General features: G+C 39.4%; 2 protein-coding genes across 3 annotated transcripts in view; one reads left to right on the forward strand and one right to left on the reverse strand.

Annotated features, from left to right (window-relative positions):
- The window catches only part of ergic1 (endoplasmic reticulum-golgi intermediate compartment 1), a 66,942-nt gene that overhangs the window by 30,045 nt on the left and 18,454 nt on the right, over positions 1 to 18,443 (reverse strand). The window lies entirely within an intron of this gene.
- neurl1b (neuralized E3 ubiquitin protein ligase 1B) lies at positions 8,867 to 17,185 on the forward strand. The gene is made up of 6 exons (XM_077732403.1): positions 8,867 to 9,011; positions 12,260 to 12,501; positions 12,709 to 13,042; positions 14,588 to 15,316; positions 16,112 to 16,243; positions 16,379 to 17,185. Exons 1-6 carry the CDS (start codon positions 8,981 to 8,983, stop codon positions 16,624 to 16,626), a joined length of 1,716 nt encoding a protein of 571 aa, XP_077588529.1. The 5' UTR covers positions 8,867 to 8,980; the 3' UTR covers positions 16,627 to 17,185.

Raw genomic sequence — 18,443 nt, forward strand, 5'->3', positions numbered from 1 at the left:
GAAATGCCTGTCCCTCAATTGTGGTTGGTTGGTTAGAGTGATGTGTGGGTGTGAGAGGTCTACAAAGATGTGGTCATCATTTTCCCAGACCCCCACAGGTCAGGGTGATGGGAACAAGGCACAGAAACCTTGAAGGAAAAAAAAAAAAAACACTGTCGAAACACAGATTGCATGAAAAATAATGTCTAGTCGCAGACCATCTAATCATGACAGATTCATGCCATTTGTGCGTGTACCATGAGGCAACACGGGGCTGTGCTATTCTCCTGTGTTGGAAAAACATCAAGAGAGCCTCAGCTACCGGATTTGGCCTGGGCAAAAATAGGTACATTTGCGTTGATGAGATCATTTGCCTTAAAATAATATCCTGCATTGTGTCCTGAGCCCTGGAAAGCTCACATGGATTATTGTTTACTGTTTATTCTTTTCCATGCGGTCACAAGTAAGTGGGGATGTCAGAATATATCAAACATAGCACAAGGGGGGCTTTTACCAGAATATTAGTCCCTGCCTTTTATGTCCTTATGGCGTACGTCATAACTCTAAGTCTTTCATACTCAGATTTCAATGTGTGACTTGAGCCTTGAGGGAAAACAGTTTCAAATTGCTGTGTTCGCTTGTTGCATAAGCGTTTAGAATCATGACTGGTTTGTCTGTTGGAATCGTTGGCTGCTCAACGATATTATTGTTTGCATGACGCAACAATCATAACAATAATATGTGGGTGTGTGGACATTTACATGTATACAAGAGGCATGGGTTGATGATTTAGGGTACCATGATGATGTATCGCACACAATGGAAAAATGGCTATTCGAAGTATTTAGCCTAGGCTCTTGTTCTCCTTCACGTAACTCACAAACCCAATTAACTTAGATTAAGTATAATTGAGATTGTTCCCATTTGAATAAAAAAAATCTCAAAAATGGATTGTCGGAAATATGCCACTGTTGATGTTGACGATGATGTTTTGCAGTTTTACACCCTTTTTAAACTTTTGGCCTAATTATAACAGTCATATTTATTTGTGGCTTAACAAACAGGGCAGATGGGGGTTAAAGATGATGGGCAGTAGTCAAAAGGACACCCTGAATTTGTTACCAGCCAATCGCAGGGCACAATGAGACGAACAAACGTGGAAATTCCACACAGGAAGCTTCAAAGCCACTGGGGATTGAACCCCTGATCTCAGAACCATGAGAAATTTGTGCTAACCATTCTCCACCGTGCCAGCCGACTCTTTTTTAAACTTTACAAATATGGAACATTAGAATTTCCAAGCTATTAATTTAGGTTTTGACTGGAAATTGTGAGTACATCATTGATTTCTTTTTCTTTAAATGTCATTTGCAATTTACCACAACTCGAAGGCAACATACAACAAGACTTAATTGTTGTAAAATATGCAATAAAAGATGGATACACATGCATTTGCAACCACATAAAAGCATTTAAATGCCCCCAATAAACACAGCATTTATTCTGCTAAAAACAAGTCATTAGTTCATATTTCGCTACATTTTTACATCTCCATATGTTTCATCGTAACTGTATTTTTTGGATCGGCCCTTGTGAACAACGAGTCTGAAATTTCTAAGATATAAATGCACCAATCCCCAAAACATTTACAGTCCTGATTTCTATTTTTAATTTGCAGCCTTTAACTTTTACTCATTAAAAACAAGCAGCTTTGGTCAAACCAACAAGAACTTTAGTCTTTATCTAATATCCTTGGAGACGTTAGATACGCTTTAAACAGGAAGTTCTCATATTTACAAGCCCTTAAAATAGCCTCGTCACCAGGCACTCTCAGTATATCGGTGTCTTGTCCAAAGTAGGGGCCCTGCAAAACTTTCTCACACGTGTCACACGCCAATGTCATGACAAGAGCGCCCAGGGGAGTCGGGAAGACAACTTAGGAATGGATAGCAGAATAGATAAACTTGCAGGAGAGGGATGGAAAATAATGAGCAAGATAAATAGCAAGCCACCTGATGGTTTTATGGTTAATTTACCCAAACTTAGGATCAATTCCTGATCATCATCTCTGCCTTAAGAATGACTGGCGACCAAATATGGCTATATTCCATCTTTACGCTGGGATAGGCTTAAAATGAATGAAAAAAGAAAGATGAATAAAAACCTAATTGTTTGAGTGTAATGGCGAAGGCTCCTTGATATTGTTCAAAAACAGGAAAAGTCAAGTCCTCCTCTCTTTCCTCTGTAGGTCACAAACAAGCATTGATAATAACTTAATAAAAAAGTGACTTGTTTCTAGATGGGCTTGTTTACCTGCTGATGCAGAAGAGCAGCATAGCGTACATTGTAACTTGGGAAATATTAAGTGCCCGGCTGACTAGCTCAGTTTACAAGGCAGCCATTCACTCACGCTATCTTTGATGTGTGGTATGCGGTGCCGACTGAGCCTCCAGATAGCAGCAGATAGCTGATACCAAGCAGCACCATGGCATGTATCGTGAAAGCTTTAATGTGACAACTTGACATCATTAGGAAAAGGTTTTAGACCAGCATCACATTTCTACTTACCCTACGGTTACAAGAGTAGGTATATTAAAGATTACACTGGCTGACAGTGTAGTTGTTCACTGCTATTTATTTGTTTTTCCAGTAGATAAGACGTTTTGACTGAAAGAAAAACCTCCAAATTAGCCAAACAATCACCTAATTTGATGTTTTTTTTAAATATTTTTTTTAATCTTCTGTTTTCTTAGTTCCCCTTTGAAGAAATAGTTCATTTTTGTTCTCCTCCAAGTTGGGTCAACCAAAATCATCACACATGGAAAAACAAAGAAAGCCTTTGGTGTCCAAAGTTATTTGCTTTAAGTCTCACATGCTGCTCAAACAAGGACTGGTTGTTGTCACAAGTCACGAGAGCTCCTTCTCCATCTACAATCAAGCTTACTTTTCTTTTGAAATAAACAACACAAAAGCATATACACGTGTTCTTCTCTTCCCGTGTGCTTAAGCTTCCTTCTGTCAACAGACTATAATTATAATTTAGTCAAAAAAACTGGGTTTGCTGAGTGTGTAACAGTCCATGAAGGGCATCCCTCTATCCATTTAGAATGGAGGAGGACAATATCAGCTACGTACTGCTCCATGGGAACGGTTTCCCTGGAGAATTCAGCAAACGAGACCTGCTATCTACCACCACACATGCATTCTAATCAGCAGAGAGGTGAAAGACAAGCCTTAGCTCTGACGGCTTAATTCTGTTGACAGTTGACAAGATGAGCTCTAAAATGTAGGCTTATTGTATCATGCCCAAAGTGTTAACAGTATGCCCATCAAAGACAGTGATAGTAATAACAAAATGGTTAGAACAATGGAGCGTGCTGACCATTGAGACATTAGTATGAGACTGAAAAGCAAATTTATTTATTTCATGTAGTTCTTTGGTTCATACCTAATACACCGCCTATTTAGTAGTTTTTGGGGTGGAGGCTAATGACAAGGTTCTTCTTTTGTTTAAATAAAATCCAGTCATCCATCACAATCATTGCCACAATTAAAATGTACTTTAAATGTGAAGATGGAAATTAAAACTTCTTATCACCTCCATCATCTGATCACGCATTTATGAGATTCATTTGCAATATAAAGCACTGATAACCAAAAACAAGAGCTCAGAAAGACCTTTAATGCAGATGTCACTGGAACCGTCTGCTTACTTTTATAGGTGTGCATTTTTTTTTTTTAGATCTGGCATACATAAATAAATGGATGTAGAATTACTGACAGAAAAACCTACTGCTCATCCAAGAAGGATATTTACTGTTATGTAATGGAGGATCTAGGTATATGCTTACTATATGCTGGGCCGTTCGATGAGTGGTGTTTTAATGGCCAATATGGAACATGACAGCTGCTGGCTGATCTTGAACTTCTCTCATTGCGGGGGACAACACATTGCAATCTTTCTTTGAACTACAGATTACCACAAGCAAGCCTGGATGTCTTTCTTGGCTTCTATCGAGCGACCACACAAGGTTAATAATAGCGGTGGTATTTCAGGTCACGACTTCAAGCCTTCATTGGGTCGCTCAGCTCTTTCTGGGTAAGGTCAGAATCATCTTAGGCGCCACTCTGGTCACTTTGTTATGTGTAAACAAATACTGCCTGTTGTTGTATTGTTCAATGGTCGGTCCCAAAAGATTTGAGTATACTTAGATACATATTCTGAAGTCAGAATCCATTTTGGTGCAGGAACACAATCAGTTGAGCTGAAATTCAACATGAAAATATATATAAAAGTTTCCACTCAAAAATTTCCTCAAGTTTTATCAATGTTATAAACAAAAAACTATAAAACACCAAATTGGCCACACGATTGGTTCGTCCTAAGAATTAATGTACCAGAAGTTAAACGTTCCTGTGCTGTTGTTTTGATTCTTTCTTATGCTTTGCGTGTACATCTAAATTAGACTGGAAGGTTGAGAAGTTTTGATTTGGGCTCCGTAGTGATTTTCCCCAAACCACTCAGGTTTTGTTAATGAGATTTTGGATTGGTTTCTCCTCCTGAACCCTCAAGTGAGAGTTATTTGGAGGTTCACATTTGGGAGCCAGAATTACTTGCAAAGCCATTTCCTTTTTGTGTCATAAATTCGAATGATGTTAACCGGCTTAATTGGCTGCATCTTAATTGTGTTGTTTCATATGTCAAGGATTATCGGTAATTGTGTTCTCAACATATCCTGTATGGCTGGATACATGTTATAACTGTGCTAAAGTTAAAACACTGCAGTGAAACAACACACAACCATCTTTTTAAAGCATGTATACCTTGAAAAAGTTTAAAAGAGTTTAAAATACATAGCATAAATTTGTAAATATTTGACCTCTGACCAGATAGATGAGTTCTTCCTGGACAGTGTATAACGAGCCTATTATGGAGAGTCATGTTAAAGGAAATCTTCACTTGTGCAGGATTTTCCGGTCCTTTCACCGAGAAAGCGGTCACTGACATTTCACCACTCAAAACTGTGATTAGTAATGACGGAAAATGCATGTCATTTCCACTGCATTAAGCATGCTGATGCAAAATGACAGAAAACTTATTTTTATCTTTTAAAATGTGATGTTGTTAATATGTAGGTTAAGAAAATGACCGTTCATAATATTGTTACAATACATCAATGGACTTGGAATTAATACCAGCACCTGCAGCTATTGCGCACATGGCTAGAAGATGAGGTCGATTCTGTTGTTATAGGCTGAGAGTATTTCCTGCTTCTCCATCAGAGGTGCATCCGCTTCTCAGCTCGCAAAACACTAAGACAATAGAACAGATGCAGGAAAAACACTGTCCATGCATCTGGTTTAAATGAATCGATGTGCCATTTTTAGATCATCTCCCACTGACACGAGCCTTAAGAAAACATTGGGGGAAAAATCCCTGCTTCTATTCTCTACCAGAAAACTCTTCAGTTAAAAAAAAATATAACGGCAATGTCCAGTAAGCAGAAAGAAGTTCAGATGGAACCTTTCTAAATTTCTTGTGGGACTAAGGAATGATTGTTCCTCTTTTCTTTAAAACGCCTGACTGATCACATTGTGTTTCAGTAGCGGGGGCCATTTAATCTCTGGAGCTGTCATATTACATAACATGCTTTTAGACACATCTCTTGGAAATTCCGGAAGTTCTGAAGACTACAGCAAATAAATGTGGGATAGGCTCCAACACCCCCAATACACATAAGCAGTCAGGAAAATGAATGAATTTAGATCATTTATATAATCTAGTTTTAATTAAGCCAATGATTGGTTTTGATGTCCTCGCATAAACCTTTTACAAAATTACATCCATTCAATGGCATTTAAATATGAATGTGAACTAAAATCGCTCCCGTGAAACCAAACATTTAATCAGCAATCTCGGTCTTGTGATTCAAAGTTTGTAGAAATTGGAGCAATGTGAGAGGGCACTGAGCACATGGCAATAATTCTGACCCCAACATTGCCCCAGATAGAGGCAAACCATCCAGATGTTATCATACTGAAGCAGAGCAGGCTGATCCAATGAAAACGTGACCCCAAACGGATACTGAAATACAGAGTGAATAGGACTTGTTTTGCTGCACATGTACTTCAAGGAAGAGGTCGGTTTCGCATGCATGACTCACTCCATCTATGAAAGCAAATGCTCGGGGTTTGGAAAGCTGCAGATTTTCGCTGATAGTGAGATTATATTGCATTAAAATCCTTTCCAATCCAACATTCTAATTGGGATTTTAACCTCATATAAGAGAATCAAAGTGATGCATGCTAGTTTATTATAAGGTCTTATCCACTGCGTGTATATATATATATCACCTTTTCAGTCGGAAGAAAAAAATCACATTATTTGTGCTATATATTGATACTGATGCTAGTAAAATTGAAGCCAGACTGAGAAAAGTAAAACTATAAGTACAATTTAGCCAGGACTGTAGTGAAAAAGCAACACATAACAGATTTTGGGCACTATAGCCTCCATTGGTTACCATTAACAATGATTGGCATCCAATTCATTGGTGGTATTTGCAGTGATCATCTATTGCCAACCATTGGCTGTCACAGAGTTAAATGCTGGCCTGAAGTCATAAAGGGCATTTGTTGTAATTTTGTAACTGTAAATCATGAGTTTATTCCATGAGACTTTTTTTTCCTGTTTTGTGACCTCCAGAGGCAACTTGGCTTTTGTGCTGTGAAATAAATCAAAGTGGCATATCTGTGCTAAGAACGACCTGGGGCAACTAGATGAATAAAAAAATTGCAAATAGACATCAAGCAGCATATTTGTTCTACACGAGTCGCATTTTCCCAGCCTCACTATGACTGTTGAAAGTTGCAGTAGCTATATGTTTAAGAGTACTTTGTTTATTTACAACTAAACTTTTATGTGGCACTTGTCCTCTTCCTCTCCTTAATAGACAATCATAAATGTTTATACAGACAGTTTATCTTCTAGGAAAGCCATTGTAAAAACACGACTGAGGGTAAACCTAGTTCTCTCTAGCCAAAATCCATAAAAGACACGTAACATTAGTTAAGATACTTGGTACAAAAATGGCAATCGATATAAAAGGGTATTTTTCACCCTCATATTTGCGCTCATTGTGTTAGTTCCAGATGGTAACTGAGGCGAAGCTTCACTAGATCTTGTAGGATTGAATTAAATGGAACGTTTTATACAAGTATAATAAGATTTAAAGCTTTCACTACTAAGGCCACAAATAACAACAGCAAACAAACAAAACAAAAAAAATAACCAATAAATAAATAACTGTGTTAATGAAGATTATGGATAGACTATGGCACTGTCAATGTACAAATGTGTACCATAATGCCGTCCCCATAACAATGTACAAAGTCAATTTGTATACATTGTGATGATAATAATGTTATGAAGGAGATTCGTATTTTTGTGTGGTTTTCCCAAGCTCGGTTAGACTTTCCAGTATGAGAAACAGAATTGTTAGCTTTGGCTTTACATCCGAGTCTATTTATTTATGCTGCATGATTTGGAATTCACCAAAGTCTCTTTGAGAGTTGGCCTCTTTTACTGATTTACGCAGGACAGCCTATGCAAACACAATTCACTGAAATGCACACATTGTCACTATTAACGCCGATTCATTATTCCTTATTAAAGTCAACATTTTGTAGGCAGTCGAGGGTCCTCTAAACGATCATTGAACATGTGTTTGAAGGAAGATCAACACAACAGTCATTACACTCTCATCAACATTAGTGTGTATTGTGTGTACTCAAGCAGAGACACCCTGAGCACTTGTTTTTGTGACTTTGCTGTATTTACGAGCCCATTGCAGCCTTCTTATTCACTTCCTGTGTTGATCCCCTTTGCCGTAGCAGGTCCTTTACTATCTGATGCCATGACCAGGGTGGGGAGGCTGGGAGATTCCAGTTCTGCTCTGATTCGACCCAAACACCATTCAGTAAAGGTTCATTTAAGGAGCCACCGTATCCTGCTAAAACAAACAGCGCTGACGAGGTAGAAACAAATGCTTTTGTTTCAGAGTTATATATAGAGTCAAACTGCCGTCACCCAATTGGCATCTCATGGGCCACGTTTGCCCTCAAGAAGAATGAGACCCTTCTGACCATGTTGTCGTCATCTAAAAGCCTGAAAGCTTTTTCAAATATAAACATGATGCAGATATGCAAGTGGAAGGGAAATGTTCAGCACGGAGATCAGAAGATTTGCAGATTTTACAATGTTTTGACGGAAATTAAAAGTCTTCACTCCCTTTACTGACAGATTGAGTCTGGCCTCCAAGTCCTGCTGGCCATGACTCCTCTGAGAGATCTATAGTCCAGAAGACAGGAAACAGCTTGAGAAAAGTCCACCAGTCAAGGAATGGCAAGAAGAAAATGGGGATTTCATCTTATAGTTGCACAATGATCTCATAGTACATGTCAGCCTATATATGGCACACACGAACTGTTTCCTGGTTTGTTCTATAAGTCAGGCCTGGCCAATTACAATTGTCTGACAGTAAAGTAACAGGAAATCGTCCAAAATGAACAAGACGTCACCCAGAAATGCCTCAAAATTAGCAGGAAAGGTGAGCTGATATAAACAGGACGTTCAATGCATTGTGAGTCGCTGACAAGACAAACCAATGTTTCATTGCCATTGACTGCACTATATGTCCAATTTGTTTTGACTGGGAGGGGTGAATGAGCATTCCCACATGGAAGACAATGAGTTAAAAGACAGCTCTGAAAGGACAAAATAATAAAATAAATAATTTGTGCATGAAAGGGTTAAAGTTGTGCGGGGATGGCCTCTCCTAAGAGAGGAGGGGGTTCGTTTACGCGCTTGTTGGGGGTGTCCGCCTGCTTGAGGGAGGGAGGGAGAGAGAGGCGTACTGTAGGCACACATGGATGTACAGACGAGCACTGCAATTCTAATCTGGATGAATTTGACGGCCGGTGCACGGAATTTGTGGACATAATGGGAAATACGACACCCAAAGCATCGATAGGTAAGGCTTGGTGCCATTATTGTGTTGTTGAGGTTAGTGTGAGCGTGTGGGTTTTGTGGCATTTCTTCCACTTGCTGATCTCCCTCAGCTTTCGAGAAGGAGCTGCGCATCACGGGGGAGCTGAGCGGGATTCTGCTGTTGCTATTTCTTTATAGTGACAGTTATTTACAGGATATATGGCACCTTAATAAAAAAAGAAATGAATAAATAAATAAAATAAGCCAACCTTTGTATTGCTTGAATTGCAATGCTTAAGTGGGAATCACCTGTTAACTCTAGTAAGATATCTGTGTTTAAATTAGGATATACTTAAATGCCTGCTAGTCTTTTAGAATGAAAAATATATACATATATACATATAGTTGCAAAATAAATAAATTGATTTAAGGTCAATTTCACTTCAGACCTATCCATCCACATCTGTACTGTTTATCCACTCAAGGTTCGCAGGGGTGCTGGAGCACCCCATACCAGATGACTAAGGGAAGGAGGTGGAATTGGTATTGATATATCCATTTTTCTATATTGTTTGTCCTCATTGGGATTTCAGGTGTATGTAATTAAGAGGGAATCTAAGGATATAGAGAAAACCCAGACAAGCACAGGCTGGTTAAATGTTGTTGGATTCAAACGTATAACCTCTGAAGTGAAATGTGTTTACTGAACATGTCAGTACAAGGCAAACTCCCTTCAATATATGTACCTCAGATTTTAGGAAATAAGATGAAGAAGACAAAGAACGCAAGTAAAAAAATAGAAACCAAAGGCCTTTTTTAAATAAACATCATATAATTAGATAAAAGATTAAATTTTGATTTTTTTTGCAGAATACAATGGTCCCTACTGTAACATTCGTTTTTGCCATACTATCCCTAACCTCACTAATTAAAATCTCCTAAATATCATAACAGACATTTAGTTATTCTCCAAGTGTAGAAATTGACCTTTATTATCTGGAACAAGTCACGAGAGTGAGTTTTACCACTTTACATTTTCAAAGTCAAGAGAATGCTGAAAAAAAAAAAAAGTTTTCATATTCAACCAAAAATTATTCCCTGAGAAAATCACCCTAACCAGTCTTTGCTGGGGAGGACTCCTGAAAGGCAATCACTAGGTCAAGGTTAAGGGGTCCGTCCATCCATCTTAAACTTTTAAGTAAAATATATACAGCTATAAATCTCATTAAACTTGTATAATGACAATAAAAACATTCAATTCAATAAAGAAATATATATATATTTATGTTAATGTTTGTGTGCATGCATGTGTATGTGTGTTTACTGGATCATGTTTGATTCTTATTGTCACAGCAATGGCACTGTTAAAACAAAAAAAAATGCTGTCTGTGCAGCACAGCCATCTAGTGGTTAGCACATATGTATCATGTTCTGATGTTCTGGAGGTGTTGGACTTGATACTCTTCCAATCCATCACAAAATCATGTACTTTAGGAACATTCTCAATACAATGCCTCTTGTCCAAAATCAGCTATGATTGGTTGTTGCTCACTCAAGACCCAATTGAGGGCCAGTGGTTTTAAAGACAATCCATCTATTCTTCCAATACATCTCCCTTAGAAAAGAACAACATGAAATGGATGTGGAGTGTCTTCTTTCCTAAATGATATTCCAACGAATAACAATGAGATGACTCATCACAAGCAGTTAATGTCTATTTCTCAATACCAAGCACGACAGTTTGGATCTTCATGACTTTGGGATTACTAAGGCAATACCTGAACTCGGTCTGGCACTGATGACATTTCAAGAGCACATTAGAAGACAAGCGCGTGCAAAAAAAGCCCATCAAATCTTCAGAAATAACCTCTGAAATTCAGTCATAAGAGCAAGCACATGGGTTTGGACTCAGTTATTCGATTGAAGAGGGCTGGGCATTCATTAATTGCAGCATTTATACTATCTGAAGGTATTTAAATCATCTCTATTTTCCTCACAGAATAATCACAATAGTGACTGTGATGAATAATTTTGAAATCATGCTTTCGAGGTCTTGAGATAAAGACCTAATAAATAAAACTATGAAGTTGCCATTGAACCCATTAACACTGCTATTGCTTGTCTTAAATAATGTGGTTGATGCTGATTAGATGAAAAAGAATAAAAGCCCTGTTTATATTCAGAAAGAGGCTGGTACAGAAGAAGATTAGCTTTATTTCATGTAGGTCTTGTGCTTGCTGTTTATGATTGATTACTGTGATTACCCTATCTTCGAGTGCACCATTTGCAGCAATTAAGACTAGGTGTCCTTGGCAAAAGTGTAGCTAGGAGCCCCCCCATCCCCTATTGGAATATACATAGTTTTTAAAACATGGTGCATTTTTATTATCTCATATTCCAGCCATATGTAATTTATTTGGCGGCTTGGTGGCAAAATTGCTAGAATGTCCATCTTCATTTTGTTTCCATACAAATTTAACTGAGCCAAATGATGCTTGTTTAAATTCTCACCCTCACTTAATTCAATATAATGTAATGATTTAGGGCAGGGGTGACCAAACTATGCCACTTAACTAATAGGATACAGTAAAAGAGCTATTGAGTTTGTTTATGCTGCTGGCAAAGGATATTGAAAGTCCTTATACATATAATAAAATCAGCATGTGTGTGGCTTTCTCCTGATGTTTTATTTTTTTCTGCGATGTTAATGTAGTCGCTTGACAGGTCTTTTGTGCCTTATGGCCACCTTTACTTCAATGGAAAATAGTGTTTAAATACAAAAAGATTATTGTACCCATGGTTTTGTATAGAAGTAGGTAGTATGATTTCTGTTTTCTAATATAATTACAGTATTTGTTACAGCTAGTTCTTTTGAATTGTGTGGGTTAAGTCCTCAAAGGGTTGTTGAGAGGCATATAGTGTCATAGTGGGAAAGGAAGTGCCTGAGACTGTCGGCTTTTTTACATAAGTGGCCTCTGCCCTCTAATGTGGGCGATGATTGCCAACCAGGGGATACTACTGTGGGAGTTTATCATGGATGCCACGGGAATTTAGCTAAACACACTTAATTTATCATGTTTTATGTATTTATTTATTTATTTTTTTTGTTTATCTAGCTAACCGCTTGAACTGGAAATATTAGGTGTTGATAGGCTTGCCGCTTTTTCAAGCAGGTGCTGTCACCACCCACAGTCATTTGACCTTTTCAGAGTCACACAACGCAAACATGCTTTTGCATGTGTTGGCGCTACATTGTTAAACTCATTTTCCGGTTGTGCTTCAAAATTGCAGATGCCACGCTGCAACCTCCTCCATTGGCCAGCAGGCAATACTACACGCTGCCCAACAATGGCGCTGGACTTGAGAGAAGGTCTGCTCATCCAGTTAGAATCAGTATGGAGTCGCCCCACTTTCACCCTCATGCCAAGGGAAAGAATATAAGACTTGATGGGCATCTTCGTCGCGCCACTCGCAAGAACAGTTTTTGCAATGGAATCACCTTCAGTCACAGGCCCGTCCATCTCTATGAAAAGGTTTGCTTGCTTCCATTCTTCTAAAAATGTGAACTGCCCCATATAGTGAGTACTAAAACAACCCAAAAAATTTATGATCTGGGTATTTGTATATAAAAGGCAATAGACAATAAATTGTAATAAAAAATGTCATCCGTTTGGCAAGGGTAGCAAATCAATCTGTCACTCAGATGTATCTATTTCTAACAACCAATGCCTCTTATTCAGGTGCGGCTTCGTCTCACTGGAGTCCACACCGGCTGGAGTGGAGCTCTACGCTTTGGTTTTACCAGTCTGGACCCGAGCGATTTGATCATATCCGACATCCCCAAATACGCTTGTCCAGATTTGGTGACACGACCTGGCTACTGGGCCAAGGCGCTACCTGAAAGGCTCGCCTTAAAAGACAGCATACTCGCGTTCTGGACCGATCGCCATGGAAGGGTGTTCTACAGTATCAATGACGGGGAGCCAATACTCTTCCACTGTGGCCTCAGCATCGGCTGCCCGCTCTGGGCCATCGTGGATATCTACGGCATCACTCAGGAAGTCACGCTACTTGGTAAATATTGAATGTATCTATTATATTCCTCAACCAGAGGCAAGACACTAGGCAGCAGGCATAAGACCATTTAATAGTTCACAATACTACAGCTGTGTCATAAATCCTGCCTTGTAAAGATAAAAAAATAATCAGATTCAGTTGGTCCATTCAATTTAGTATTGAATAAAAGCATAAGGAACTTTTCCTGAACCATGGTAATCATATTATGTTGTGTCCAAAACGGCTCTGGTGTCAGTAAACTTTGCTTTGAATCTGTATTTTGAAAATGGTCCTAAACACCATAAAAGCAATCCCAAAAATATTACCCAAAGTTGTATTCCCTTTCAGTCAAGTTTCTGGCTACTGACTTGTGATTGGTTCATAGGGTTCATTGATACATGTATACACAGGCAACCTGAGCATAACTTAGATTCTTAAATATAATTCGAATGAGATTTTGATTGGATTGGCTCGGACAATGTAGAAGTTGAACTTGAAGGCTAGGGTAAGTTGAACTTGGCTTTGAGACGGCTAAACCGCAGGAATATATTTACAGTGTCAATAAATATAGAACTAATTTAAGCAACTTCTAGAGGGGGTAGAGTGCAGCTGTGTCGTCAGGTTCCAATGTCAGTTTTGGGATGAACATACTACATACAGTAAAACTATTATCTTCATAAATTGCGACGTCGTCTCAATTCTGTTAATTCTCCGGCTCCTAATGAGTCCCTCAACAGCCCTTTGTCATTTCGTCACCCCGCTTTGTTGGGCCCCTTTTGTTTTGCCTTTTATTTCCATCCCTACCTACCCTGTAGTTTCCTCCCTTGCTATGTTTATATTCAGTCTGACAGGAGCTATAGCCATGTTTGGTCAAGACTGCAGATCCCAGGGGCTTTGGTGAGGGGCCAGTGTGCTCTTCTGCTACACGCCATCACTTGAAATAGTCATAAAGGAATGGTCCATAAGTCAAATGAATCGCCACTAGCGACAGATTTGTTTATAGCACTTGCGTTATGAAACTTTTACAATGCAGCAGTGTAGTGACTTGATCATAGGGTGGGAAGTCATGGGGAAAGAAATAAAATGCCTATTAGTCTTGCACTGTTATCTTGGTTAAAGTAAAATAAGTACTGTGCAAATATTGTAGTTTATTTTTTGGGGGTGAAATAAACCTTATATAGCCTCCTGATTGTGTAGTGGTTCACTTGCTTGACCAAGAGTGGGATCGATTCCTCTTTGGTATGATTTTAAGTCCTACATAGAATGTACAACATCATGTACATGAATACCAACTAAAGAGTTGTACATTTTTTTAAGGGTGTGGTACAACAGTGTACATTGAGAAATGGTAAAATGTCACATTGCTAGAGGGTTTCAACCACTTTAGAACAAAGTATGTTCCACTAACTTCAAGCTCTTAACACATTCACATAAACAAAAGAAGCTCGAAGAAGAGCCTAAAGTCACTGATACATGTAGATCACATTTTCAGCCTAAGAGCAAGTGAGTTTACTCGAGATGACCCTTATATAATCAAGTCACTTACTTATTCTCCCCATCTAGAAAGCACGTTTGCCGAGAGCGTCAGCTCCAGCTGCCTGAGCGCCGCCCGACTGAGTGCCTATCTGCCCCAGAGCAGCCACGATTCGGCCAATTACAGCAACAATCAACTGGAGAACAACCAAGCTGCCGCTGCCAAGATGGCCAACATCCGGCTCAATACTCAGCTAATCCCCTATTGCTCATCCAACTCGTCCTCCAACACGTCAGCCTCATCTGTCTCCTCCGGATTCTCCAGAGTGGTCCGGAGCCTCCCCTCCCCACTGGACAGCGACCTGCACTTTCACCCCGTACGCGGCTCCGACATCATACTTTCCACAGACCGCTCAGCTGCCTGTATCCACTTTCTGGACAGCAGTCGAACTCTTGTATTTAGCGATCGGCCACTACAAAGCGGAGAGACATTATACGTTGAGGTCGGCCATCTGGGGCTGCCTTACTTTGGGGCGCTCTGGTTTGGTTTGACATCCTGTGACCCAGCTAGTCTTCACGCCGGGGACCTGCCAGCCGATCCAGAGGTTTTGCTGGACCGTAAGGAGTACTGGGTAGTACATCGCGGCTTCCCAATGCCCAACTCTGGGGACGTACTGAGCTTCAGCCTGCTTCCCAGTGGTGAGGTGCACCACGGGGTGAATGGAGTGGGACGTGGCAGACTGCTTTGTGTAGACTCTTCTCAGGCGCTGTGGGCCTTCTTCGCCCTGCATGGGGCTGTTAATAGACTCAAGATACTGGGTAAGTTGAGTATAAGCGAGCAAAATGATTGTAGAAACAGCAAGGGGGAGCTTTCTTGGTCCATTAAATTTAAAGTCAGTGGCAATGAGTAAAACTGTGATTCTGAACTAGTGTGCTTTGGAAAACCAGTAAACTCTTAGTATAAATAATGTTGCCTTATTCAGCTCTCTATGCCAATGCAAATTTTTAGGATTATTTTACTTGTAGTTTTCATTCTGGCTGCTGGGGGATCGCTTGGTGGACGGCAAACTGTAAATGCAAAAACTGTAGCAATGTAAATCAATTTGTATTAATTTTAGTTTTTGTTCATTTGTTTATATATAGTCATCCTTTTTGGGAGTTGAATTTATTAAATTTATTTATTTATTCATTTTAAAAACTGAGACCAAGAAATGACACTTCTTAATCCTGACATTTAAAAGAATGTAGATCTAAAAAGTGACTATTTAGACAAAAAAAGTGAGACTGATAGTCCCCCAAAACACCAATTCTACCCATTTCACTTGATACTAACTTGACACACGAAAATTTGTGGGTGAGTCATCACATTTTTTAAAAGAAATCATATTTCTTTCATCATCCCAGAACTCCCATCATCTGAGACGGATAATTTCCACGACAGCATCATTAGCGTCAAAAAAAAAGAAAGAAAAATCCTCCCAGTATGAATAGAAAACATAATAACCAATATGACGAATATGAAAAGTTCAAGGCCAGCATCAAGGGGAAAAAATGCACTTCCCACTCAGCATCCACGCATACCTCTTAATGAACTCCTTTATCTTTGCAACCTAGGAACGCTACAGCCCAGTCCTCCCTCCACATCCCCCACCACCACCTCCCAGAGCAGCAGTCCGACAGACGACAGCGATTCAGATCTGGCTTTCAGTGTCAACAGATCCTCCTCTGCGTCTGAATCCTCTCTGGGTAAGAATAACACCCCTATATAAAGTATATGGCGATCCATTGCTTTTTTAGAAGGCCGTAAGCAGTTCAGCTAAGCATGCAGACATATTTCAAGCCAGACCTGTTCTTCCTAAAAATTCCTCTCCTTTCATGTAGTGACTGCTCCCAGCTCTCCTCTCAGCCCTCCCGTATCTCCTTGCCTGGGTGGCTCAGAGTGGCCCTCTTGTGAGAAGAATGGGGAATGCACCATTTGCTTTGACCAAGAAGTGGACACGGTCATCTACACTTGCGGTCACATGTGTCTGTGCAATGACTGTGGACTGAAACTCAAGCGCCAGATCAATGCATGTTGCCCAATTTGCAGGAGGCCCATCAAAGATGTTATCAAGACATATCGGCCATGAGCCCACCACTACCAACCACCCTCTTTCAGGCATGCTTGCACACACAACTGCAGATTAGCCATAAAAGGACATTATTGTGCCTATGGGATTTTATATGTTAATCATCTCTGGGGTTCACCATCATTTTGACTGCATATATTGATGCCTATATTTTTGGTAGAGAATAATGCAATGAACAATGTGCCATGGTTCTTTATCCATCAGTATGCGTTCCCTGATGTTGCCATTTATATTCACAAAGTAATAAATGTTAAGGTTAACGTTGCGGTCTAGCCGCAGCTGGAAAAAGTCGATAAGACTTTTAGTGCCTTAGACAATTGTCTCATTTTGTGTTCACGTGATTAACTCACAATGGAGGACATATATTTTTTTTTTATTGTACAATAAGGGTTTGTGATAGAAAAGGACAGAATGGGAGCAATAAAAGGTATACCGGATCAGCGGTAGCGGTAGGTGAACGTAAATGAAGTTATATGTTTGAAGAAGTTTTTGTACATGAAAAGTCTGGTTTTGCACATTGAGAGAAAAATTAAAGTGAATTAAATGTAGTTCTCGTGTATGTGTTCATGAATGCATAGTTGAGGTTCATTAGACAATGAACAATTGTGATTATATACCTACAAAATACACAAATGATCAAGCATTGACCAGAGATTCTACTTGCAAAAGTGAAAATGCACAGTAAGTTATTTGGATGAGGAGACATAATTGGCAAAATCTCTTATTTTACTACTTGCACTTTACTATTTTATCTCCACATTATAAAGATCACCTCAATCTCGTAGCTCTGCAATGAGATTAAAGGCCTTCATCATTCATACGTATCGCAACCATAATGTCAAACCCTGAGGAAAACTACTTGACCATTTGTTTTGTATGCCTTTAAAGCTCTTTAATTTTCCAAGACACCTTATGAATAAATTAGTGGTATGTAGGTGTTGCTGAATCAAAGCTGTTTTTCCTTTTTAGTGTGCATAAAGCACAGCATAGTGAAGCATTCTGTGTGGGGAACACAAGCTGGCAAAGCATGATTAATCATTGTCAGGGATGTCTCTGACTGTGAATTAAATATGAAGCACGAGTTGGATGAAGAGCACAAATGGAAGAATACACAGTTGCGTGACTCCATTCCTGAGCATTCAAGCTGCAAGCAGGTAAAAAGAATCTTGTTACGGTTTGATGCTCGTACTAAGAGGGGAAATATATCCAATATGTCAAAACATTCATCTGTCATTCTGGATGACTAGCTCCTTTAGCTGACTCAGTTGTACTTAAAACTATCAAGTATTTATTCCTATTTGCTTTTAAACCATGCATTCACTTCCAACACTGCGTCTCTAATTTTTTAGGGTCGCAGGGTGCTGGAGCCTATCCTAACAAACAACAACCACTAGGTGGACACCCTGAATTAGTGGCCAGCCAATCACAGGGCACGAAAGGGACACCCAGTGACGCTTACACTCATACTTAGGGGCAATTTAGGGGGCTTAACCCGCCTATGTTGTATGTTTTTTGTGATGTGGGAGGAAAATAGAGTACCAGGAGAAAACCCACTGACTTTTTCAGTATGCAATACACAACATAATGGCAAGATTAAAGGTAGTTTTTCACATTCCAGCACAATTGAACACAGTTACAGTTGTAGCCTATGCATCTGTCAGACATCAACATTGTTTTGCATTGTGAAGCTACAAAATCAATGGCATGACAGCCCTCTTGTGGTAATTCTTCATTATGAATCGTTTAATGATTTTACTTGTACAAAAGAGTTAAAGTATGGACCTTTCAACCATGTGTTGACAAACTTTTCCAAAAGA

Source organism: Stigmatopora nigra, chromosome 14 (genome assembly GCF_051989575.1).
Source record: "Stigmatopora nigra isolate UIUO_SnigA chromosome 14, RoL_Snig_1.1, whole genome shotgun sequence".
In the NCBI taxonomy this organism is placed as follows: domain Eukaryota; kingdom Metazoa; phylum Chordata; class Actinopteri; order Syngnathiformes; family Syngnathidae; genus Stigmatopora; species Stigmatopora nigra.

What these genes read in the sequence shown, in the direction of transcription:
- neurl1b (XM_077732403.1), top strand. Translation starts at nt 8,981, where the DNA reads ATGGGAAATACGACACCCAAAGCATCGATAG. An exon ending in CCGTCCATCTCTATGAAAAG is followed by an intron (nt 12,502 to 12,708) that starts GTTTGCTTGCTT and finishes CCTCTTATTCAG; the next exon opens with GTGCGGCTTCGTCTCACTGG. An exon ending in TGCGTCTGAATCCTCTCTGG is followed by an intron (nt 16,244 to 16,378) that starts GTAAGAATAACA and finishes CCTTTCATGTAG; the next exon opens with TGACTGCTCCCAGCTCTCCT.